The 23,938-nt window shown below is 42.6% G+C and overlaps 1 protein-coding gene across 6 annotated transcripts; it reads left to right on the top strand.

Annotated features, from left to right (window-relative positions):
* The first annotated feature begins 7,205 nt into the window (after positions 1-7,205).
* On the top strand, positions 7,206-14,144 carry LOC307017848 (uncharacterized protein). 6 transcript variants are annotated; one of them, XM_079647714.1, is made up of 17 exons: positions 7,206-7,220; positions 7,947-8,369; positions 8,564-8,953; positions 9,180-9,278; positions 9,511-9,743; positions 9,870-10,048; positions 10,213-10,306; positions 10,402-10,511; positions 10,784-10,909; positions 11,062-11,176; positions 11,284-11,346; positions 11,645-11,699; positions 11,903-11,994; positions 12,235-12,352; positions 12,494-12,860; positions 13,096-13,272; positions 13,637-14,144. In XM_079647714.1, the coding sequence occupies exons 2-10, from the start codon at positions 8,339-8,341 to the stop codon at positions 11,093-11,095; spliced, it is 1,296 nt and encodes a 431-aa protein (XP_079503840.1). In that variant the 5' UTR covers positions 7,206-7,220; positions 7,947-8,338; the 3' UTR covers positions 11,096-11,176; positions 11,284-11,346; positions 11,645-11,699; positions 11,903-11,994; positions 12,235-12,352; positions 12,494-12,860; positions 13,096-13,272; positions 13,637-14,144. The 6 variants fall into 6 exon arrangements, with proteins under 6 accessions (XP_079503840.1, XP_079503841.1, XP_079503839.1 ...); XM_079647713.1 differs by having other exon boundaries at positions 7,219-8,369; positions 12,494-12,594; positions 12,694-12,860; XM_079647715.1 differs by having other exon boundaries at positions 7,218-8,369; positions 11,121-11,176.
* Positions 14,145-23,938: the final 9,794 nt, after the last annotated feature.

The raw sequence follows: 23,938 nt of genomic DNA, 5'->3' as shown, positions 1-23,938 counted from the left end.
GTAAAATCACATGTACATTTTACATTTATATTCAATTTAATATTCCATCCCTCACATACTTTTGTATAAATAATAACTTATATTTAGTTTTTCTTGTTATGCTGCTGCAACACAAACATTTCCCAAATTGGGATCAATACAGTAATATCTTATCTTAATTAATTAAGAAATATAACTATTATAATTAGTGTAGCAGCTGACACCTATTTTCAATATTGATTAATCTACCATTTATTTCTTTAGTTCAATTTTCATCTATAAAAATGTCAAAATAGTGAAAATGTTCCCGAGACTTATCGAAGTGCAAGGTTATATCTTTAGATGTTTTGTTTTAGCCTATGTACTGTATGTCTTAATGCTCTTATATGTGAAGGTGTGACTTACATGAAACTAATATTTTATATCTTCCCAACAGACGAGCTGACAGAAAACCTAACACTCTAACAACCACAACATTGCAAAGGCGAGTAAATGTAAATTTAAAAAAAATTCACAATTTTTTTTATTCCTTCTTCTTTCTTGCAGTGAGGTGAAGCTGACCTTGCACTTGGTGCCAGTAAGGATGTTCCTCACGCAGGCTGAATGTTTCTCCTTCCTTACTGACTCAGAAGCCCTTGATTTGCAATGCTTCACTAATTGTCATTTACCTGGCTGCGTAGGGACACTTTACCTCCAGCACAGCGGAAGACCCTACCAGACCATCTGAAGATGCCCCCAACAATCCTGATAGGGAGAGCCACAAATCTGACTCATGGACCTGCATCTGGGTTGCAGTGGTGAATGCCCTGACGCCCTCACATTCATTCATAGTCCCCCACTGTACAGACAAAACACCATCAAGGGCCTGTTGTTGCCCTAGCACCCTGGCAATAAAGGAAGCAGTCACACGCTTTGACCTTAGGACAGCTCCAAAGTTGCTGGCAGTCAACCTTCCTTTCCTGAACAAATGCCAGTTTGGGTGGGTTCGCTGACCAGTGGTAGCCACCTGAATTGCCCTCTGTTGCTCCTCAGACAATGCCATGCTTGCCACAATTGCCTCAGGTCCCTGATGCCCAACAGATTTGATAATTTCAGGAACAGTAAGTTTTTCCAAGCTGCAGTGTTCCTCTTCTGGCTCGGGGGAGAGAAGCCAAGAAATTCCTGAAAACCTGCCCCCGAGTCTGCCCTTCAGCCAGTCACGATCTTTGGAGGTGGGCTCTCTTGTGAGCGGGTTAAATTAGTTATTGGTTTCAACAGTCACATTAAAACAGTTACTAAATCAGCCTACTATCACCTAAAGAACATATCTAGGATTAAAAGACTAATGTCACAGCAGGATTTGGAAAAACGTGTCCATGCTTTTATCTTCAGAAGACTGGTCTACTGCAATGGTGTCTTCACAAGTCTCACTAAAAAATCTATTAGAAATCTGCAGCTGATTCAGAACACCGCTGCTCGAGTCCTCACTAACACTAAGAAAGAGGATCACATCACTCCTGTTCTGAAGTCTTTACTCTGGTTCCTCACTAACACTAAGAAAGTGGATCACATCACTCCTGTTCTGAATTCTTTACACTGGCTTCCTGTGTGTCAACGAATATATTTCAAAAATACTGCTGCTGTTTATAAAGCACTGAATGGTTTAGGCCCAAAATACATTTCTGACCTCCTGCTAAATTATGAACCATCCAAGTCTCTCAGGTCTTCAGGGACGGGTCAGCTTTCTGTCCCCAGAGTCAGAACTAAACATGGAGAAGCAGCGTTCAGTTATTATGCTCCAAATATCTGGAACAAACTCCCAGAAACTTGCAGGTCCGCTAAAACTCTTACTACTTTTAAATCCAGGCTGAAGACTTTTCTTTTTGTCGCTGCTTTTAATTGAACTATTCATATCTTAGACTGCACTGTAACTTTTATCCATGTATTTTTTCTTTTAATGTTTATTTTATGAGCTTTTCTTTTTAATGACTGATTTTAAATGCCATTTTCTTAATGTCTTTCATTTTTTGTAAAGCACTTTGAATTGCCTTGTGTTGAAAAGTGCTATATAAATAAACTTGCCTTGCCTAATAAAGATTTCATGTGACACATACAATTGATTTGTTGATGGGAATTCATGTGAATAAATTAACTCTAGGTTAACGGTACTCTTGCTATCACTACTCACCGACACTATAAACCTTGTCCCTCATGCTAGCCCTGACAACACCGGTAAGCACACCTTCATCTAGGCTGCACTGTTACGTGTCCTGACTTGTAGTGGTTCTCTCTCATATTTACACTCTTCTTGTCATCTTTGTAAAACGATATCAGACTGGTAATTGACACAGCCATGACTTCTAGTTAAATTCAGTGTGGCTAAAATGAAAAGCTTTGTTAAAATATGCAAGCACGCGAAAGTCAAATTCAGCTTTATTGTCAAAAATTCGACATGTGTTATAGGCTACATCCAGGAATATCGAAATATCGTTTCCCACAGTGTGACATGTAGGCCTATACATAAAACAAAAAGGGCCTAGATAAACGTGGTACACATTAAACAAAACAAAAAGGGCCTAGATAACCGGGGTATACAGTTTAAAATGTTAATATATTTAAAGTGTTCAAAGTGCAGTTTCAGTGCAAGTCAGTTGAAACGATCTTAAGTTGGCGTGACGTTGAAGTCGTGCGACCCTGCTGCTGTACTGGCTTGTAGTTCGTTTATAGCATAACGTTAGCATTTTGCTTCTGGCGACTAGATTTATGATTCAAAAATGATAAAAGTAGGGTTGACATGTGGAGATTATCCGGCTGAACAAAACCTGATCCCTCTCTTAAATGTGTGTCAACCACAGACCTTATTTCGAGCTATTTTCCAAAATCCTATGGAGAATTTGTATTGGTTTTTGACAAAGGAACCGGAAGAAGTTTACTTCCGGGTTTTACAACGCGTCACTGCGGTTCTCTATACAAACTAATGTTAAAATCTGAAAAAAGGCCTCTCTACCGAGCTCCAAACTAAGTTAAATATCTCAAAAAGTGTTAAAGATATGAAGAATCTGAATGAACGATATTAAGAAGAAGATGAAGGGGAAGAAATAAAGATTTGAAGCACAATATTGTGAATGCTGTAAACAGCATTCACAGTAATAAAGAATCGAAGAAACAGCATTCGCACTGTTTCAATAAATAAAGGTGTGCTCTCTCTGGCTCTCTCTCTTTCTGTCTCGCTCGCTCACAGAGGCTGTGTGCTCCTCCGTGGCGATGATGGCTTGCATTAAAAAATGAAAATAAACATAGGCCTATTTGTAAAGTGGGGGGACACAAACGGGATTTCGAAAAGTGTCACGGTTAAACTCCTTATGAAGTGGTGAGGTGCCGCTCCACATTGCTTTTCTTCCCGACTGCAACGCTGTGTGTGTGTGTGAGAGATTTTTACATATGTCTGAAAATGATTTTGGTTTTAGTTGTGTGTGTGTGTGTGTGTGTGTGTGTGTGTGTGTGTGTGTGTGTGTGTGTGTGTGTGTGTGTGTGTGTGTGTGTGTGTGTGTGTGTGTGTGTGTGTGTGTGTGTGTGTGTGTGTGTGTGTGTGAGCAGGCTCGGATTGGCCATCGGGAGATTCGGGACTGGTGGGCCGCTGCCGTTGGTGGGCTGCTGCCTTTGGTGGGCTGCTGCCTTTGGTGGGCTAGCTGGCTCTGGCATAGGTGGGCCGTGGACTTTCACAGCGCCGCTACCGCAAACACCTGCCGTTGCGAGGCTCCGGCGGGTCCGGCGCAGCGGCGCTGTGAAAGTCCACCGCCGTTGCGAGTCTTCGGCTGTAACAGTCCACTACCGCCCACGAGGACCCAGGTTCGATTCCGGCCACCAGTGGGGCGTGCCCCCTACTTTGAGACACGCTGATTTAGAGCAACAATGCATCTATCTTAAACAATCAACAAGAAAATAGTTTCCTGTCTTATGAAATCTTATTGTCTGACTGACTGAAGCAAAGAAAACACACCCACCTCAGCACAATTCAGGACTAACTGAATATATTAGTGTGAAGTATAAACGATTCCTTTTAGCTTATTGTGAATGTAGTTTACAGGCACATTTGGAAGAGAAGTTCAATCAAAATGTCACATTGACGCCACAAAGGGGCAGTACAAGCGGACACTTCAACATTCAGACAAGGTTCATGGTACTGTAGAGTAAATGGTCTTTTATTCTCATCTAAAATTAATCATGATATTAAATCTGCCAAATGAATACATGATTCAATATGTGTTTTTATTTTGTCTTGTCTGACAGAAATATGTTCATTTCATTTTTGTTAGCTTATTTTTTTAACATATATATATTATTCTGAAATGGGCCGATCTGCATAATAAGTACTTTTAGTTTTTCATGCGTATATATTGATTCTAATACTTTTGTTCTTTTACTTTTGATTGCAGGACTTTTACTTTAACTGAGTATTTCTACACTCTGGTACTTCTACTTTTACTCAAGTACGAGATCTAAGTACTTCTCCCACCTCTGTGTACGAGTATGGCTGCATTATTATACACAACAATGAACTGGTGACCAAATTATTTTGGAAAGAAAGTTTGCTTTGGAAAATATATGAATCAAAAGCTCAATAAGCATTGTAACTTCAGTTCCTTATTTGTTTTAACAAGGTTTTTTAGAAGATAGTAGAAAGTAGCCTTCAGGAAAAACTATGAAATATCAACACCTGGCATTTGTCATTTCCCCTGTATAGTAGTAACATCCTTCAGTTGAGGTACACCTTTTAATTAAAATGTCATTCTCACACCTGATACCTACGCATGGCAACTGCTGGCAAAATACTAAGCTTGTTCTAACAGAATCAAGGTCAGAAATACATGTTGTTTATCCCTTGACACGTTTTTAAATGCATCCATCTTTACTATAATTATGATTTGTCATCTATTGGGAACTTTTTATTCTTATAAAAAGGAGCAAGTTACAAAAATAAAACGTTTAACATTGAATAAAACATCTCACTCTTGTGCCAGACACACTAAATTGCCATTCATAGTCACAGTGACACATAGCAGTAAAAATCCCCTAGTATACCCTTTGTCAACAATATATTATCCAGCTATATACAAAACATGTCTCTGAAGTGATTGGCTGAAATACCAAACAGATCATGCATTGGAGCATCACATAAACCCCTCTGTTTCCGTCCTGTTTCATAAGTGCTGATTATCTGTCTGTAGCTTTAAATGGGCTGCACTGGCCACGCCCCTCTGCGAGGTGTTTGGTTTGAAAAAACACAACAGTGGTGCTGTGACGCATACTAAAACCCGGAAATAAGCTGCGCATGGGTTCCCTCGACAAAAAAGCAATGGGATTTCTCCATAGGATTCCACATTTCTACCCTACTTTTATAATTTTCTAATCATAAATCGAATCGATAGATTTATGATTAGAAAATGATGAAAGTAGGGTAGACATGTGAATATTATCCGGCTGAACAAAACGTGCATTTATCTAATAGGTTTGTTTCCCACAGATCTTATTTCGAGCTATTTTCCCAAATCCTATGGAGAAATCCCATTGCTTTTTTGTGGAGGGAACCCATGCGCAGCTTACTTCCGGGTTTTAGGCTAGTTGCACAAGATGGCGTCTATCAACTTCCGGCGGGCTGGGTGTGCGCCCAGGACTCGTTCTCTGTCACCTTTAGGACAGCCGCCTGACCTGGCTCTTCTTCTGTACTGGTAATAGGGGAAAACTTCGGAAAACATTAAAATATTGTCGTCTGTTTTCGTTTCATGTTTGCTTCCTGTTTAGCGCTCCGCGAACTTGAATGATGGAAGGATCAAATTCTGTTAACGTTAGAGAAACGTGGGGTTTGTCAGAGCCGAACAAAGTGTGTTGCTGTTGCTTAGCAACAGGCCAAAGGCGACGGAAGCCCCAGACGTCCAAAAGTATTAACACAGAAGGGGGCGAAAGCGTGAAAGCGAAGTCACAAAATGATGTTGTTACGTATCATCGCTCATTTTTAAGAGGGCATACGGAAATCACTGGCATTTTCTAGTGGGTATACGGCGTATACCAGCGTATCACGTAGACTACACCACTGGTGCGCGCACCAGTACTGCCGGTCTGTGGTGTTGTGGAGTTTGAGCGGGTGGTTAGCGATACATACAATAGATAGCGAGAGAGAGATAGATCGATTAATAGATAGATAGATAGATAGAGAGAGAGATAGAGAGAGAGAGAGATAGAGAGAGAGATAGAGAGAGAGATAGATAGATAGATAGATAGATACATAGCAAGATACATAGCATACCAACCCAGTCTCATGGCATTTCGTGTTCACCAACACGATTTTTAATCTATTGATTCGTGTTCACCAACACGATTTCCCCCTTTTTTTCGTGTTGCACAGCACGATTTTAAAAGCAATGCAGCTTATTTCTATTGGTAGTCTCACGGCATTACGTGTTATAGGAAGACCGGAAGCTGTGTGGTTCATGAAAAGATGTTCTTACTCAATAGCAAGCCACAATTATTGCTTTTATTTGATCTCACCAGAATGCGTGACTCCACCACTACTCCTTAACACCGCATTGCGTGGTGGAGTCACGACATTTACGTGCCAATGTAAAGTGAATGAGGCTCCTTTGTCGTGGTGCACACATGCATTTCTACAACGTCCTGCAGCGAGCTTTTTATTCTATAAAACGTTTTTAAAATCTACTTTATAGCTTGTAGTAACTCACGGGAGGCTTGTTTTATTTTATTTGTATTCATAATAAAAAAAAAATGTTCGTCAGAATGTATGGTGCATTATTTACCAAATTCGTGTTCTCAAAAAACAGTGCATTGTGTGTAATACAACTGTGATTTTTATTAAATTAGTTATTTTTTAAGGAAGGCCAGAGCTTCAGCTGTGTCAAATAGATTGTTCCCTTTAGTTTACGTTATTTAAAAGACAATTATATTCCTATTTGATCAATAAAGGGGTATTGTAGGCCAATATTAGTCATTTAAAAAATATATAATGATGATAATGATGGTGAAAACCACTCCCCCCACATCGGAATGACGATGGCTACTGACTGTATTTTAAATGCTTTTTGTTTAATAGTAATAATAATCATTTTTATTATAGCAACAATAAACCAGAAGAAGATTCCGTCATTACCACGGCAACGTTACGTCGCGCTTGACGGCAACATGACGTAGCCACGTTACGTTACCCACAATCACCTCACTTCATTAATTTCATCTGACAACGGACTACAGTAAGTATCTAAAATCAAGGGGAGTTTATTTCTTTAAAACACAAAATAATATTGCTTTTATTTATTCCACTGTAGCACAGTCTCTATAGCGTTTCATTCCTGGATATTAGGTTGAGTTTTGTAGTGTGTTTAGCTTTTACAATTGGCTACGCGCAACCTACTGTAGCGGCCACGTCCAGCTACCAGCTACTAGCGGCCTCCGGCCTTCCGGTCAAAGTTTTTAGCTGGATAGCATTTACAGTTTATACAGCTACATGACATTAGCTGTCCCCGGCACAGTTGGATATTGGAGGTGCCTGCTAGAAAGATATGTTTAAATGCATGTATTTGCACATGTGTTGTAAAGACAGTGTTCAACACAGAGTTTTAATAGTGGCTAAAGGGCATCGGCGATGGAGTGGAACAAAAATGTGGAACTGGAGTTTTTCCAGAGGATTTGACTGGCCAGTGGGGACCACCCAATGTCCCACTCTGAATCAGAAATACTTAATTGATCTCCGGGGGAAATTGGGATTGTTACATTGTAGAATTTAAATATATAGTAGAAGATATAAGAAAAACAAGTATGTCAAAATATGTGCATAATATAACAATATGCACAGTATAAATGCATAATGTATGCCAGAGTATTGCTCAGATTAATTATTATTGCATATAGAGTATTGCACAGATGTTACTGTTATTCTAAATAATCCTAATTATGTTTTTATTTTTCCCGTTTTACAGCTTCATTACAACACTTAATATCTCCAACACACACATATCCACACACACACACACACACACACACACACACACACACACACACACACACACACACACACACACACACACACACACACACACACACACACACACACACACACACACACACACACACACACACACACACACACACACACACACACACACACACACACACACACTGCTGCACAACTGAACTGATCCAATGCTGCTGTGAAAAAAAGAAGCTATATCCATGTTGGATAGAATATCCAATTTAAATAAAAAAATAACCTTAAGGGACAACTTGAATGCTTTTTTTCTTTTTTTTCTCTTAATGCATTGCATAAAGATCGGATCGGGAAAAATCGGTATCGGCAAATTGTCAAAATCAAATGATCGGAATCGGATCGGGAGCAAAAAAAGGTGATCGGGACATCCCTAATATTTGGTATAAGTATCACTTGCTAATATTGCTTTGGATACATATGATGATTCATAGCATGTTGCTATTATTAGTCGGCATATATTTTTCCAACTCAAAAGTGGTTCAGTATACTACCTTAATATCCATCATACCAGTTTTAGGGTGGCGGCTTAACAGCTGTTTTATTTTTTAGAAACACATCTCCAAGAGTTAAGGGACACCCTAACTGCAGTCCAGGTTCCGGAGGCAACAGACAGAACGGTCTCTGCCTGGGCACAAAGGCAGCTTCTCACAGATGTGAGAATGAAAACGGCTAGGCCAATGCTTTTTAATGCAAATCTCTCAGCTGAGAGAATAGCCATTCAGAAGTGCCACAGATGCTGTGCAGAAGAAGCGGCTATTAGGTGCCTGGACTGTGTTCCACTGGACATGGAGTTCCTCTGTGCAACCTGTGACATGGAGGCCCACAAGAGGAATATCTTCCATGACAGAGAGGCTGTGTTCAATGGATTTCTGGAGCCCATTCCCCCTACAACTGCTGTGGTGGTGGATGAAAATGGCCAGCCTCAGTTTTGTGAACAAAGTATGTAAAGATTAACATTACATTACAATGTCCCATTATAGTGTAGTTCCCATAATTAAGAGCAAATGGGAAGTGTACATAGCTGATTGAAAAAAGTATGATTGGTTTTGACTAGGGCTGCAAGATATGTGGAAATGATGCAACATTTTATTGAATATCTTGATAATCTGGAGAATTAAGGAAAAACTGTAAATACACCCTTCCTAACTTATTTTCTATATTGCAGTATGTCAACTGCCTGTTCCTACTCCAAGGTCAATCTGTGAATGCTCTGATGACGTCACAGTTACTCCTTGGAAGCATATTTCTGTGGTCACCATCAACGGTATGTTGTTCTGAAAGCCCTTCTTTTTGTACAAGTAGTATTGTACAGCAGAGTTTTACCACTTTGTGCAATGCAAAGATTTTTATCACCTGGTCATTTTCAGACAACACCCAAATGCCATGTCAAATAGCTAATACATCATATATGCACATCTATGTATAAAATACAATATGTTAAGGCAAACTCACAGTTTGATAACCGAAATACCTTTACTTTGTCCATTTGTTCACAGGACGATACAATGTCTGCTTGCCTCGGAAATCCTGTCCATCCTGCTCTGCAGAATGGACTCCTGAGGTTAAAGACCTGCTTTTGTATCGGTACTGGCCAGCTAGCACCAGCTGCCAGACGCTTTACAAATATGATGTGTTCACCTCATTCGAGCACATGAAGGTGACAGCACCAGCCATGTCCAGGCAGGCATTTCTGAAAATGTTGGAGCACAGATCTGTTCAAGCTGGAAGGGTAAATCTGCCTGAGTCACACGGAAACATACAAAAAACAATATGATATTACTGTATACCATATCATAAATTGTTGGCATTGCTTTCAAAACAATTACTAATCCACTTTTTTTAAATCAATATACAGACAGGTAGTATCTGTGCTGATACATTTCAGCGAAGCTTCTTCGAGTTTTGCTTCTGTCAGTACAAACAAGAGGATATGTGCCAGGTCCATCCCTTTGTTTGTCCAGCATGTTCTCCAGACATGTTGGCTGTCTGCTGTGATGGAAACCGCAAGCATTACCGCTTTTCCAAGTCAAAAGGGTATGTATAGGTATTAATGAAAATGATAAAGAACACACCGCTAATACAAATAGTAGCCCTTGGGGTTGTGTTTGAGTAGCCATAACAGACATTAAAACAAATCATAGTAATGTAGTGCTTTGTGATTTTTATTATTGACTTGTATGTTAACTTATCATGGACAGGACTGAGGAGTCGCCAATCTATGAGGGCTTGTTCCTGGCCAAGGACGAGGAAGTCGCAACATTTGTTGACCTTGTCAGAGGCAACATGAAAAGTGTACGTTTTTTTTCTTATTATGATAGTTGCAGTTACACCTGTGGTGTTCTTTTTTATATATGTCAAAACTCGTGTGTAATAAACTGACTTTATAGGGAAATGACAGTGCCGTCTGTGGTACTGCCAAATTCACCGCTGGCAGAGAGATGTCAAAAAAGTCTGGTGCCCAGATAGACGAGGAGGGCATTCAAGTGGCAGTTTGCAGGTATGTATTTGTAAGTGTGTCTGTGTGTGTATATGTGTTTGGTTCTTGAGTCCTGTCTCATTATTTCAGTTTTAATAGCAATCCAAGTCTAAGTCTTCGTAAGAATTGGAAGCATTAAACACTTTTGATTGTGGAGCGGAATTGATCCATCATTTGTAGCATCCAAGTGTTATTTTTTGTTATAGCCCCCTAGATGACAGAGATAAGTGCTTAAGCCAGGCCTTGCTGTGTCAGTTTATTATTAACAACTAGATTTTCTTCTGATTAATCAGACATGGGTTTCTCTTACGAGGACTGAACCACTTCCGTGGAGAAATATACGCGTACCCAATGTTTCTCCAAAAAGAGATGTCCAAGAAGGCAGATGTTGACTTCTTCTGTATGGATGTAACATGCAGGTAATCCTCACTGTCATATTGCACATCCACAACCATGTTTAAAATGGCCTATGCCTCAGCAGTCATTTTAGATGATATTGATATTGTTGTCATGTCAATTAAAAGTTTATTTTTGTAACACTCAATCACAAAATGCTGCTCCTGCTTCTTAGGTACTGGCCATACCTTAACAAAATAGCCGGTTGATTACCAGAGCTTCTGCCGTTGACAGAAATGAGGCCATTTCTTAGCGTGATGCATGCTAAAGCCCATACAGCAAAATGCGAGGTACATAACATCTTTAATGCAAAGGACTTTTAAATGTTGTGCATGGCATGCCTTATTGGATATCAAACACTTCTAAAGAAATGCTACATAACACTACTGTGTTGCAGGTGAGATGGGGTGGCAGAAGTCAGGACGGAGCAGGAAACACAGTGGGAGAGGAAGTAGAGCAGGTATGTTATTAATGGCATTATTCTAACTGTATGGATACAAGAAGTCTTAATAGAAAGCAGTACAAATATGTATGTGTCATCTCATTGACAAGCCTGTTGATTAGTTTAAAGCATATCCTTTATGTCTGAGTTCAAATGAAAGATAGGCAGCTCATTTGTTCAGCAACACTAAATGCATGCATATTGTAGGATGTCAGTACACAAGTTTTCTCTTAAACCATCCAGTTCAAGATCTATGATGTGTAGGTGATATTGTTATGTGATGGTGACCGAACATTAATTGTAACATTCATTATAGGTGAACAGCTTTCTCTCCAGGGCAGCTCTGGTCACAAAATACATGACAAAAGCAGGTTGGTATTAACACTACACATGTGATAAGGCAGCCCTGATAACTATTAAAAACATTATTGGTGTATTACTGTACTGTAATTACCAGTTCAACAACCTTTTAACGATTGGGTTTAGTTATGTCTATCAGGTTTCTCACTCAGTATTGCCTTTTTGATGTGAATACTTACTTTTTTGTTTGTGGATATATTTTTGTCTTTTTTAGGAAGAGTGAACATGCTCGCTCAACAGGCCATGGGTTGGAACAGAAGGAAGACGGACAACCCTCATCAAGTTTTAGCCCACAGATATGTCAAAGTAAGGGCAAATTACAATGGTCTTCTCATCTGACATTACATATTTATGAAGGATGTCTGCAATGTAACCTCATGGCTATATACATTATGTTCTCCCTTATCCACACCTTCCTCTTGCAAGTCAGATGGTGTTATGGAATGTTTCAATTGTTCTTCTGAAGGTCTTGTGCTGAAAACTGGTGTTCTTTGCATTATGGTGTTGCATGGTGCTTTTCGCTGACATTTTCTTTTTTTGGTAAAGATCACAGAGAGGACAAAGGTGGAAGCTACCAGCTTCAGCGACTTCAAAAAGGAGAACAACCTTGATCAGGAGACCATACAGCAGTGGGTGTATGATGTCAGGCAATGGGCGGTCACAGGTAAGACATACCACAGGTTTTCCATATATACATCTGTTAATTAATGTAAGTTTAGACACACAATATAAGTTGGCTATATGTTGAAACTGAGACTGTCACTGATTGTATCTCTTCTCCAATTGTTTTTTTGCAACTATTTAGAGAGAGTCTACGCCCCAGGGTGTACTGAAGGCTGAGGGTGGATTTTGAGAACATCACCGTCACTCTTTTGCGCAGGAAGCAAGATCTGTATCGTCAGCATGGTTTGTTGTCAAACTTAGTTATTGAAATTACACTTCAAAAACAACAAAAACATTCTGGCACCATGACACAGTTTTGTTTCCGTTTCACTTTGCGGACAGCAACCAGGCAAGGCAAAGAAAGAGGAAGAGAATGAGAGAACTGAAGAAGAAGCTTCGCGAAAAAGTTATGCAATACAACACAGGAGTGCAGGAAGAACAGATCGACGAGGAGTTGGCTTGCAGTCTGACAGAGGGCTACATCCTACCATGGGAGAGGCATGCAAATGGTAGGATAATTGCTATTTTGGCTTGTTGTTGTTTTAGTCTATACCAAAATATGACAGCAGAAAAAGCAATAGTGATACCTGCAAATATATAATATTTGTTATTAGTTTACATTATAGAGAACCAATGCTATCGCTACAAAGATTCGTGTCTCAGAAATGAAAATCATTCTGTAATAATATAATTTATGAATAAATATTCCTTGTCCACTACTCCATTCCTTTCCTCAACCTAAAGACAACACCTTCAGGTTGAAGAGGTCTGTCTTTGACCAGGTAATGCTGGTCAGACGTTTGGAGGAGGAGCAGAGCATCCTGGTGAAAGAGATGTCACAGCACATCATGTTCCTTCTGAAGGAAGTGCAAGAAGTGGAAGCACTCAGAGGACAGACTTTGGAGGGCATCAAAACCAGCAGTATGTCTGAGATCTTAACATTTGAATATTTTCATCCACTCTTCAACACATTGCATGTCTTACATAAGTAGAACACATCTGTCACTGTGTCAGGCCGAAGTGAAATAGTAAATTACTGAAACTATTCATTATCAAGATCATAATCGATTATTTTCTGTCTATTGACTAATTGTTAAGCACTATCAAACATTAATCAACATGTCCCATTTGGCACCCAATATATAGTAACATCCTTCAGTTTAAGATGGATTTACCTATTTTTATAGTGTTTTTACATATGCAGCATTCTACAATGCAAAGAGATTTGCAATTGTCATGGTTTGTTTACATTGAGCCCTTTTTCTGTGTGATTCTCCCTCTACAGATTTCGGTGACCTGACAGAGGATGCTGCACACGGGCTCAAAAGTGTCCTCAGTCGGAGGTGGCACTTCCTCAAAAGCCAACACAAACAGGCTGTACATGCGTACAGCGGTGTAGCCGCTAATGCCATGATCTTTAATTACTGCAGGACATTGAGGAGTCGGATGACAATGACTACACTAGCCCTGAGTCTGAGGAAGAAGACCTGTAAAGGTTTCTGCCAAGCAACACAGAGGCACTGGAGAGCTCTTTCACAAGCGACGTGTCACGTCCACACGCTGGCGCACGCCATAATAATGACAAAATACATTTAAAACACACTTAAAGCCATACAAAATAAAGACATTATAAAACACTATATATGAAACTATGCACTTGTTTCGCCCGACTGAGTTCATAGTAATGTGAAAATGTGTTTATATTTTGTACTTCCGTTTATTTAAAGCGCTTTGACTTGCTGATGTGTATGAAAATAAATTGCCTTGCCTTTATATTAAACTGCCTCTTATTTCTCAAACAAGTGCTATACAATGGTTGTTTTCTTGTCACTGCATTTTGTCATTCGTTGATTATGAACTATTAATGTGAATACATTTTAAATAGAGTTCATACATTAACATAATTCTTTATTAGTAACGTGCATAATGCAGTGTAAATACCAACACATTCTCACTCCCAACTCATACTTCTAATTTTGTATTATTTTCTAAACCACACAGTGTTATTTACTCAACAATAACACACAATTATTCTTGTGTTTATTTATTTGTTTGATTGTATAATGTCGGACTTTTGGAGTCTGTCAGGACCGAGGGTCGGAGCAGCTCATAGTAGTTGCTTTAGAGAATTTTACACCCGGAAGTAAGTATTCTCTCTTCTTTGCTTGACAAACCCACGGATAGTCCTCAAGCTCTGTGATTGGATGTTGGAGTGGCAGTGCGCCGAGCGTCCAACATCACTTTGAAATGGAATGGAACCACGGCACATGGTCCAAAACTGGAGTCGGACGGGTCCACCCCCTCCCCCACCCCGTCACCAGAACTACACATGCTGGCTATTGTGTGTTTCGCACATAGGTTTCCATGTTCTATGGCACGTCTCTACTGGGAATTGTAGTTTTAAAAGACGTTTTCGTATTTCCCATATTAAGAAGTAGCCAGTATTAAACTGTGTACACACCTAGAGGTTTAGGGGATACGAAACACAGTAGTGTTATCACATTTAAAACATATAATTAATAAATGGGTGAAAATTGCTTGTGCCCATAATGGGCAGCATTAGTATACCCACATGACAGCTGAGGTCAGAAGAGCTTTATTTAACAGCTGGTCTTATGTCTGTGACCCCTCCTGTTGTCCATTGATAAGCCTTGAAACATGCACTTGTCAAGGTTCGAAGGCAAATTTTGCAAATATGGCAGTAGCCATCGATCATCTTAAGATAAGATATACTTTATTGATCCCAAGCGGGGCCATTTTTTCGTTACAGCAGCATGTGTAACAGTTGGAAATATGCAGTGGTGTTTATTTGGAAATCATTTAGTATAATCACACAAATTCTATGTTTTATATTTAATAATTCTCTGTTCCTCATTTATTGGATGTTCAATACCTGACAAGGTCAGAGATGAAAAAGGTCAGAGATTAAAAACTTGGGTCGCAGGTTCCTCAACAGTGCATTACAAGACAACTATCATCTGTCATATTCTGCACATTTCTTATACTATCTAGATACATCTTATAAGAGTATAATACATATGTATAATATCAGTTAAAATAAGTGCTTCAACTTAGTTAACATTGCAGGAAAATTGATTGTCAAGTTCCAAAACAAACTATGCAATATATTAGACGTTAAGTACTTTGTCAGACTTAATATTTGTCTGTAGATAGATACCCCCAAAGCTTTTTTCTTATTTAAAAGAAGACCTTAACTTAAAGTATTCTTTAATGTTTAAATGAAGCCTATTTAGTTTGTCTGTTTTGCACATCCTCCTATTAATATCTTTGGATGTCCTGCACTAAACTGTTTTATTGTGGAGATCACAACAGTATCTTCTTAATATTTTCATCTATATTTCTATGATTGACCTTCTACTTTCCCCCTATGTATGTACTCTTAATATTTTTATGTTTAATCAAATATAACATAATTCAACAAAAAAAATGCAATAACGTACTTTAACCACTAGGCGGTACGGGTTAAAAAAACTCAACTTTAAAGTGTTAACAAGACAAATTATACTGCTGTTTCCAGTTTAGTTTATGATGGATGTACTGTATTTTGTTATCGACACATATATTTTTTTGATATTTGTGACACCAATCTTCGGATAAAGTGTGTTTGGTATCTGAAATAAATTAGGGTTATGCAGGTTGCTGAGAGTTGACCGGCTCCGTTTCCACGGCAACGGTGGCTGAGGATCATGGGTAATCTAGCCTTCCGCTGTCGAAAAAGACCACAAAAAAACGAGTAAAAAACCTTTGAAGCCCCTGTACTGGTATTTAGAAGTTATCTACTGGCACTTCAGCATAGCTTAGTTAACTGGGGAAAGAATAATAACAGTAAATTCCTCCCATCAAGAGCTCCCCATCAAACACCGCATTGACTTTAAATATTACTTTTCACTTTCAGAGCCCTCAACAACCTTGCCCCCACCCGTCGCCTCAGATGTTAGCTGAAGCTAACCTACTGCAGCCCACCAGGACAAAGCTCCGCATACATAACAGTTATAAATGAGACCCCAGCTCTTCAAAATTACTCTCTTTGTTGCTTTGAAATAAACAGGACAAATCAACACCACACATTGCATCTCACCTGCAACCATCAGCTTGAAAATGGCCTCCACGTTGTCGAGGCATGTCTTGGCTGATGGGCTAATCTGGGCATGCATGGGCATCAAAACCTTCATTTTAGATGTCCGTGGAACCCTCTTGGTAGGGGGATACGCCAGCAGCAGCAGGTGCTTCAAGCCAAGGGCATGCAACTTCTCCAGCTGGGAAAATAATTGTTGAGAGGTAGAGAGATCAATTAGATAAATACACAAAACTGTTGTTTACATTTGAATTTATCCTAATATCCTGGCATCATAATAAAAACAATGATTTGTTCATAATGTTTTGTTGGATACATTTGGGATTTTGAACTTATGAGACACTTCCTAATCTTCCTACACATAATAGTTCATTCTGTTTGAAAATCATTAATCATGAATTATATTCTCATTAATGATACAATTAATACTGTGGATGTGAAGCAATGTAACCGGCTGTGTCTGACTCTGCGTTGTGTTGTGTAGAAAGACGACGACCCAGACGTGTAGCTTCATTCAGGATGTACATTTATTTTCACTCCTGACGAAACAGCGACAGAAAGAAAACATTTCTCCAGTCAGTACTCTCTTTAACGTGCCCCTCTCCCACAGAGATCAGTATCAAAAGGGCATAACGTAAAAAGTAACACAACATACCTGACGAAACAGCGACAGAAAGAAAACATTTCTCCAGTCAGTACTCTCTTTAACGTGCCCCTATACAAATTAAACAACACAGAAATACATTGTGAACACCCGTGAGACACTACAACAAAAATAAGTAATAAAAAGTAACTTAAAGTGCATAAAGTCGACACTAAAACACGGAAATTGCTTCTGGCTGAAGAGCCGCCTACCTCTCCCACAGAGATCAGTATCAAAAGGGGAGAACGATGCATGAACCCCGCGAAAAAAAGGGGAACAGTGTCACATACATAAGGAACGTAGGGGTACACGCTAAAATTATAGTTCCACATACTGATGTGAGTCCTACTGCGTCAGGTATTAACACAAGATGAAACAAGAATAAACACAGATTTTGTGTAATTATATAGACATATTTACATAATATATTATATACAAATGAGACATAACTGTCCCTGTTACACTCACCCCGCTAGAATTATGCAAAATTCTGGGTCGCAAAACAATCCACATATAAACACACTGGCCATTACAACAAGCAACAAAACCATATGAAACAGCAATAAGAGCTTCCTACCTAAAGGATAAGAGAATGAGGGACTCGCTTGGGCCCAGCAAGAACCCACAGTACTCTACAGACAAGGTGAGGTGCAGTTTACACCCCACACCCTGGCCAAACGATGTGGATGAGCGAAAAATAAAATAAAAAAAGGCTCAATACAGCAGTATATCACCAGAGCACAAATAATGGCTAACACGCCACATTTCACACATTAATAACAGCACGCGGCCTTATCTCAACCCTCAAGAAGGGACTCAAGTTGTGCCATGGACTCAATGAAGCGGCGCACAGGTCTAATGACTCTGCCGAATCGTGAGGTAACCTGGCCATCTACATGTGATGCTTGACGCTTATTGGCAGGGGGCCGTTGTGGCAGAGGAGCTGGGAAAGCCATTGGGGTCTCTACAGCAGTTGCAGGGTCACTAGAAACGGGGGTGACCAACACAGAAGGAGGTGGTGGGTGGTCTGGATGAACAGAGTCATCAAAAGGGGACTGCTCAAGGACCCATGAGGCGGTGCGGCCATCCTCCCCGTCAACATCCGAGAGGGAACCAGCTAGGGATGGCCCAGCTGTTGCAGCTGCTGTGTCTAACTCGGACACCTCTGTCCCATGCCAATCAGATGCCGGAGCGGTATCGGTCATGCTAGGGGTAGGTGCGGGCACAGGAGCATCATCTTCACCATCCGAGGCCTCCTCCAGCGGAAGGAAGTTGACTTGCAGCAGCAGGTTTCGGTGAACAACACGCTCATGTCCCTCTGGATCCCTGATCCGGTAGATATGGAGGGCTGGTTTTGAGGCCACCACAGTGTGCACAACAGGCATCCACTTGTCAGAAAGCTTGCATTTTCCCTTGGCGCCTTTGTTCGCCAGCAGCACCTGGTCACCGACAGACAGAGGTTGGCCCCTGACCGCTGTGCAGTTTTTCTGGGCCAGTGCCATGGCACAGTGCAGGTCTTCCAAGAGGGATTTCACGTAGGCATTGTAGTCACACACAGTCACATCATGAAGTACATTCCTGAACAGAAGGTCCACTGGCAGCCTTGGGATTCTCCCGAACATCAAATAGAAGGGCGCGAACCCAGTGGTCCCATGGACAGTGCAATTGTACACGAAAGTCATTGTCTGTATTATCTGCGGCCACTTCTGTTTGGAGCGAAGTGGTAGAGACCTCAACATGTTGCCCAGGGTGCGGTTGAACCTCTCTGTGCCGCCGTTCCCCATAGGGTGGTAAGGTGTGGTGTGGGACTTGTCAACCCCTGACAACTGCAAGAGCTCAGCAATCAGCTCACTTTCAAAGTTTGCTCCCTGGTCAGAACGAAGGCGCTGAGGGAAGCCATAAACACAGAAAAAGTTGTCCCACAGCTTCTTGGCTACTCTCTTAGCTGTCTGATCCTGGCAGGGGAAAGCATGTGCCAACTTTGTATAGTGATCGGTGATCACAAGAACATCCACAGACTTGTTGTGACGGTCTTCAGCTGACCAGAAGTCGATGCACACAAGCTCCAGAGGGGCAGAGGTCTTAATGCTCTCCAGTGGGGCTCTTGCGGAAGGTTCAGGAGTCTTGCTGAGAACACATCTGTGGCAGTGCTTCACATGATTGCGGACATCCTTCTCCATGTCGTACCAGAAGAAACGCTGGCGGGCCAGAGACAGTGTGCGGGGCTGACCTTGATGGCCAGCATGGTCGTGAACACCAGATAATGCATCTGCCTTTAGCGACTCCGGCACCACGAACTGGGACCTCTTCTGTCTAGTCAAGGGATCTTTCGTGACCCTGTAGAGGACGCCATTCAGAAGAGTCAGTTTTTCCCACTGCTTCAAGACTCTCAGAGTCGGCTGACTCTCATTGTAGCGTTCCCGTCTGGAAGGCCTGCGCTTCCTGTCGACATAGAGAGCGACCCTGGAAATTACTGGGTCCTGTTGCTGGTGTGACTGCAGCTCAGAAAGAGATAGGGAATGCAACGTGTCCTGGCCAGGTGGTTCAAAGGTGGTGAGGTGATCAACCAGGGAGGCTGCACGCTCCCTAGGAGCAGAGTCCCACTCGTCCAAGGAGGAAAGAAGAGAAGAGACCTCATCCTCAGACATTGAACCTTCAATGGCGTCAGAGTGAGATGGACCCTCCAGTGACTGTGGTTGGCAGGTGAGGCGGAAGGCATCTTGCACAGACCCATCACTGACGTCACAGACCTGGTCCAGTAGCTCCAAGTAGGGTTCACGCAGCAACCGTTCCCTCAAAGGTTTCACGAAAGGGTCTCTGCTGAGGGCATCCGCCACCACGTTCAACCTGCCGGGAATATGTTTGATTTCGAAGGAATACGGAGCCAACTTAGCAACCCACCGCTGCTCACAGGCGTCAAGTTTCGGCTTGGTCATGATATATGTGAGAGGATTGTTATCTGACCAGACGGTGAATCTGTGACCCTTGAGCCAGTGGCTAAACTTCTCACAAACCGCCCACTTTAGAGCCAAGAACTCCAGTCTGTGTGCAGGATAATTGAGCTGGCTGCGACTGAGAGTTTTGCTTGCAAAGGCGATGGGTCTTGCCTTCTCCTCACCAGCAGAAATTTGGGACAGTACAGCACCCAGACCATCAAGGGAAGCATCGGTGGAGAGGATGAAAGGCCTATCAAAGTCTGGGTGTGCCAGCACCACGCTGTTGAGGAGTGCGTGTCTCAGATCATCAAATGCCTTCTCACAGGCAGGGGTCCAATCCTGAGGAGTCAGTTCTCGAAAGGTGCCAGCTCTTCTCCGACCGAAAGAGCCCTTGGCTTTCCTCTTCTGCCCTGCAGTTAAGGCGTAGAGTGGCTTTGCGATGGAAGAACAGCCAGGAATGAAGTGTTGATAATACAGCACCATCCCGAGGAAAGACCTGACCTTCCGCTGAGATGGGGTGCAACCGTCGTCGTTCATGAGATCCTCCTTCCCGAAAGCTGAGATGACCCTCACCTTCTCTTGGTCGACTGAGACGCCACTGCTGTCTATCACGTGACCCAGAAACCCCACAGTCCTGCGAAGGAAGTAGCACTTCTTCTGAGACAGCTTCAGGTTGTTGGCTCTGAGCCGCGAGAAGACAGTCTCCAGCCGTTTCAGGGCTTCCTCCTCGGATGGAGCAAAGACAAGCAGGTCGTCCAAATAACAGAGGAGGCTGGAGAAGTTCAAATCACCAAACACACTCATCATCATCCGCATAAAGGACGCGGGACTGTTGCAAAGACCTTGGGGAAGTCTGTTGTACTCATACAGGCCTAAGGGTGTTGTGAATGCCGAGTACTTCCTGTCAGACTCATGGAGGGGGATGTTGTAGAACCCCGATGTGAGATCCATGGTGCTGAAAAAGGCGTTTCCACCAAGGGCAGCAAGACAGTCGGCCTGGTGAGGCAGCGGGTGGGCGTCCTTGACGGTCTTGGCATTAAGCCAGCGAAAGTCAGTGCAGATCCTTAACTCTCCTGACTTCTTCCAGACAAGGACCAGCGGCGATGCATACTCACTGACTGATTTACTGATGATGCCTTTCAACTCCATCTCAGACAGCACCTCTCTCAGTTTGTGATAGTGTGCTGGAGGGACACGGCGATAGGGTAGCCTGAAGGGGTGATCATCAGTGAGATGAATCCGGTGGACGAACTCTTTCGCTTCCCCACAGTCCAGCTTGTCTTTGGAGAAGACATCCTGGTAAGTGAGCAACAGTTCAGAGAGTCTCTTTTTCCATTCATCTGACACCGCACAGCCTTCGAGGTCGATGTCTGCCAATCCACAGTCTTTAAGCTGCTGAGTGTGGGTAGAGCTGGCATCTGAGTTGGGAGGAGGGTCAGCTGCCTGACTGGTCTGTGGCCTATTCACACCCTGAGAGAGGGGAAGGTCTTCCATCGCGACACAAGTAAACACATCGGCCACTTTAGCATTGCGGCGTAGTGTCACGGGACTCTTGGTTGGGTTAAGGACCTTCATAGGGACCCAACGATCTCCCCACATGGGTGCCACAACCCGTCCCACAATAATGTCTTTGGGGGCTGAACGGGAGGAGGTGGGCTCCACAATGACAGTGCTCCCAGGGGACACAGGAACACTGCCAGGTAGCTTTCCCCACACCAGATACTCCTTCTGTGGTGCTAGAGTGATAGCTTGCCGTAGCTTGACCGTGCCAACCTTGTCAGGCAGTTCAGGACCAGACCAACGAGTGATGCAGCTGAGCAACTGAAGAAACTGCTCACAGTCGGGGTCTGAGGTGTTGGACTGGATGAGCTCCCAGTACTTCTCATCAGACTTCATCCTCTGTAATATGGGCCTGATGACGTTGCTACCAATAATGAGTTCGTCTCTCTGCCCTGGGACAAGGAAAGTTGGCACAATGAATTTAGAACCGTAAACCTCAATCTCCAGGTCATAGATACATCTGGGTTGTGTCATAAGGCCACCACAGCCAACTAGGACCACCTTCTCTGGCACAGGCTGAGGACAAGGGAGGACACCAGCAGCTCTAAGATTGGACTCTGCCTCTTCGCTGAGTGTGCATGACATGCTCCCTGAATCAAGCATCCCCCTTAAAGTTGACTGACCCCCTACTAACACTGGGGTATAAAACAAGTCATTGGCTCCTTCAACTCTATGTGAACCCACAGCAATCACAGTTTTGTCATCAGGAAGATTACTACAGCAGTTCACATATGTTGATCTTAAGTCATTTTCCTCACTGAGGGTGTCACTAGTGCCGCCCATGCTATCCCTCTCACTGCACGGGCGGGCTAGTTTAAACCAGCATTGGAGGGAGAAGGTGGCATGGCTGAGGAAGGAGAGGCCTGTGGGCACTGATTTCTTATGTGACCAGGACTGAAGCAGTTAAGGCATAATCTGTAAAGCCTGCAGTGTGCATGGGTTGAATGGTCCCTGGAGCCACAAACCTTGCATGGAAAGGACTCAGATGCCTGCTGGTAACGGGGTCGACCATTCTGACGGTGGACTTGTTGGTGGTTGCCTGGCTGACCATTCTGACGGTGGGCTTGTTGGTGGTTACCTGGCTGATGGTAGTCTGGCCTTTGACTGGTTGTAAGGGAAGCGTTGCACATAGCCAGAACTCTGTCAAACATTGCAACTACCTGTTGAACACCAGCGTCGGTAGTAGGTGGGTTGACGGTGGTAGGGGCTGGGTCAGAGACAGCAGAGAGAGGCAGGGATAAGGGGGACACTTGGGGACTCACCCTAGCATGGTCTGGCTGAGGCTGACTGTAAGCAAGGGCAGTGGCCGGTAGAGAGTTGGGAGGGGGGTCTGGTTGGTGCGCTAATGAGGCCTGAGACATCCCCAGATTGACAGGGCGAAAAGAATCAGTCACAGGGCTCTGACTATAAACTGACAGACCCACCACATTATGAGACTGCGCTGCTGTTTTTCTCACATTTCTCATATGGGCGTCCAGACGCTCCTGAACCTCAGCCGTGGTCCACCGCTCAGGTGCCTTCAGTTGGAATGATATGGCGAGACTGGGGTCAGGACAGTGATTAATGAACATCAAGACCACTTCTGCACTGGGGTCATCTACACATTTACCTCGCCTCCGGAGGCACTCGTCCGCAGCATCTATTGACTTGTTAAGGCGTATCCAATAGTCCATAGCACTTTCACCAGCACGTGGAACAGTGCCGTAAAAATCTTTCATGGGCAAGTTAGAGTATGACAGCTCACTAAAGTTACCCTTCAATATGTCAAACACAGCTGTGGGCAGGTCGGTCGCACTCAAGTCAGGTCGGCTGCGGATTGACACTTTCACCACATCCCTGGCTTTACCTGTTAGTCTTGACATAATCAGATCAAACCTTTCTACGTGAGTGTCACATTTCACTCTATTCAGGTAACATCTCATCATGTCCTCCCATTCATGAATAGAAAATACATCAGCACGATCACCCCTGAAGTAAGGCGGAGCCTTGGTGTCTGACTGCACCACAACCTTCAATTGAGACAAATCAGCCTGGTGGGACGGGTGTGGATTGGTGGGAGACTGAGGCTGGGCAGCACTGGGCTGGTGCATGGTGCTTGATATGTTCTCACCTATCTGTTTAGCCAAACTTGTTATCATTTCCCCAAAAGCTTCAACAGATACTACTTGTGTAAGTTTACGGTCTGGCTGCATAATAGGTGTGGAGCTTGCAGCAGGTGTTAATGTCGGGTTGAAATCACTAGCGAACCCAAATCTTTCACTACCTTTAAGTCGCTGGCCCCTCCCCAACCCAAATGTGACATCATGCCCACTAACATCCATATTGTTAATGACAACAACAAAAAAATCCCAC

The sequence above is a fragment of the Notothenia rossii genome (assembly GCF_949606895.1).
Source record: "Notothenia rossii genome assembly, chromosome: 1".
Classification (NCBI taxonomy): domain Eukaryota; kingdom Metazoa; phylum Chordata; class Actinopteri; order Perciformes; family Nototheniidae; genus Notothenia; species Notothenia rossii.
Note: the sequence above shows the minus strand (reverse complement) of the source record. Positions and strands in the feature narration are given on the sequence as shown.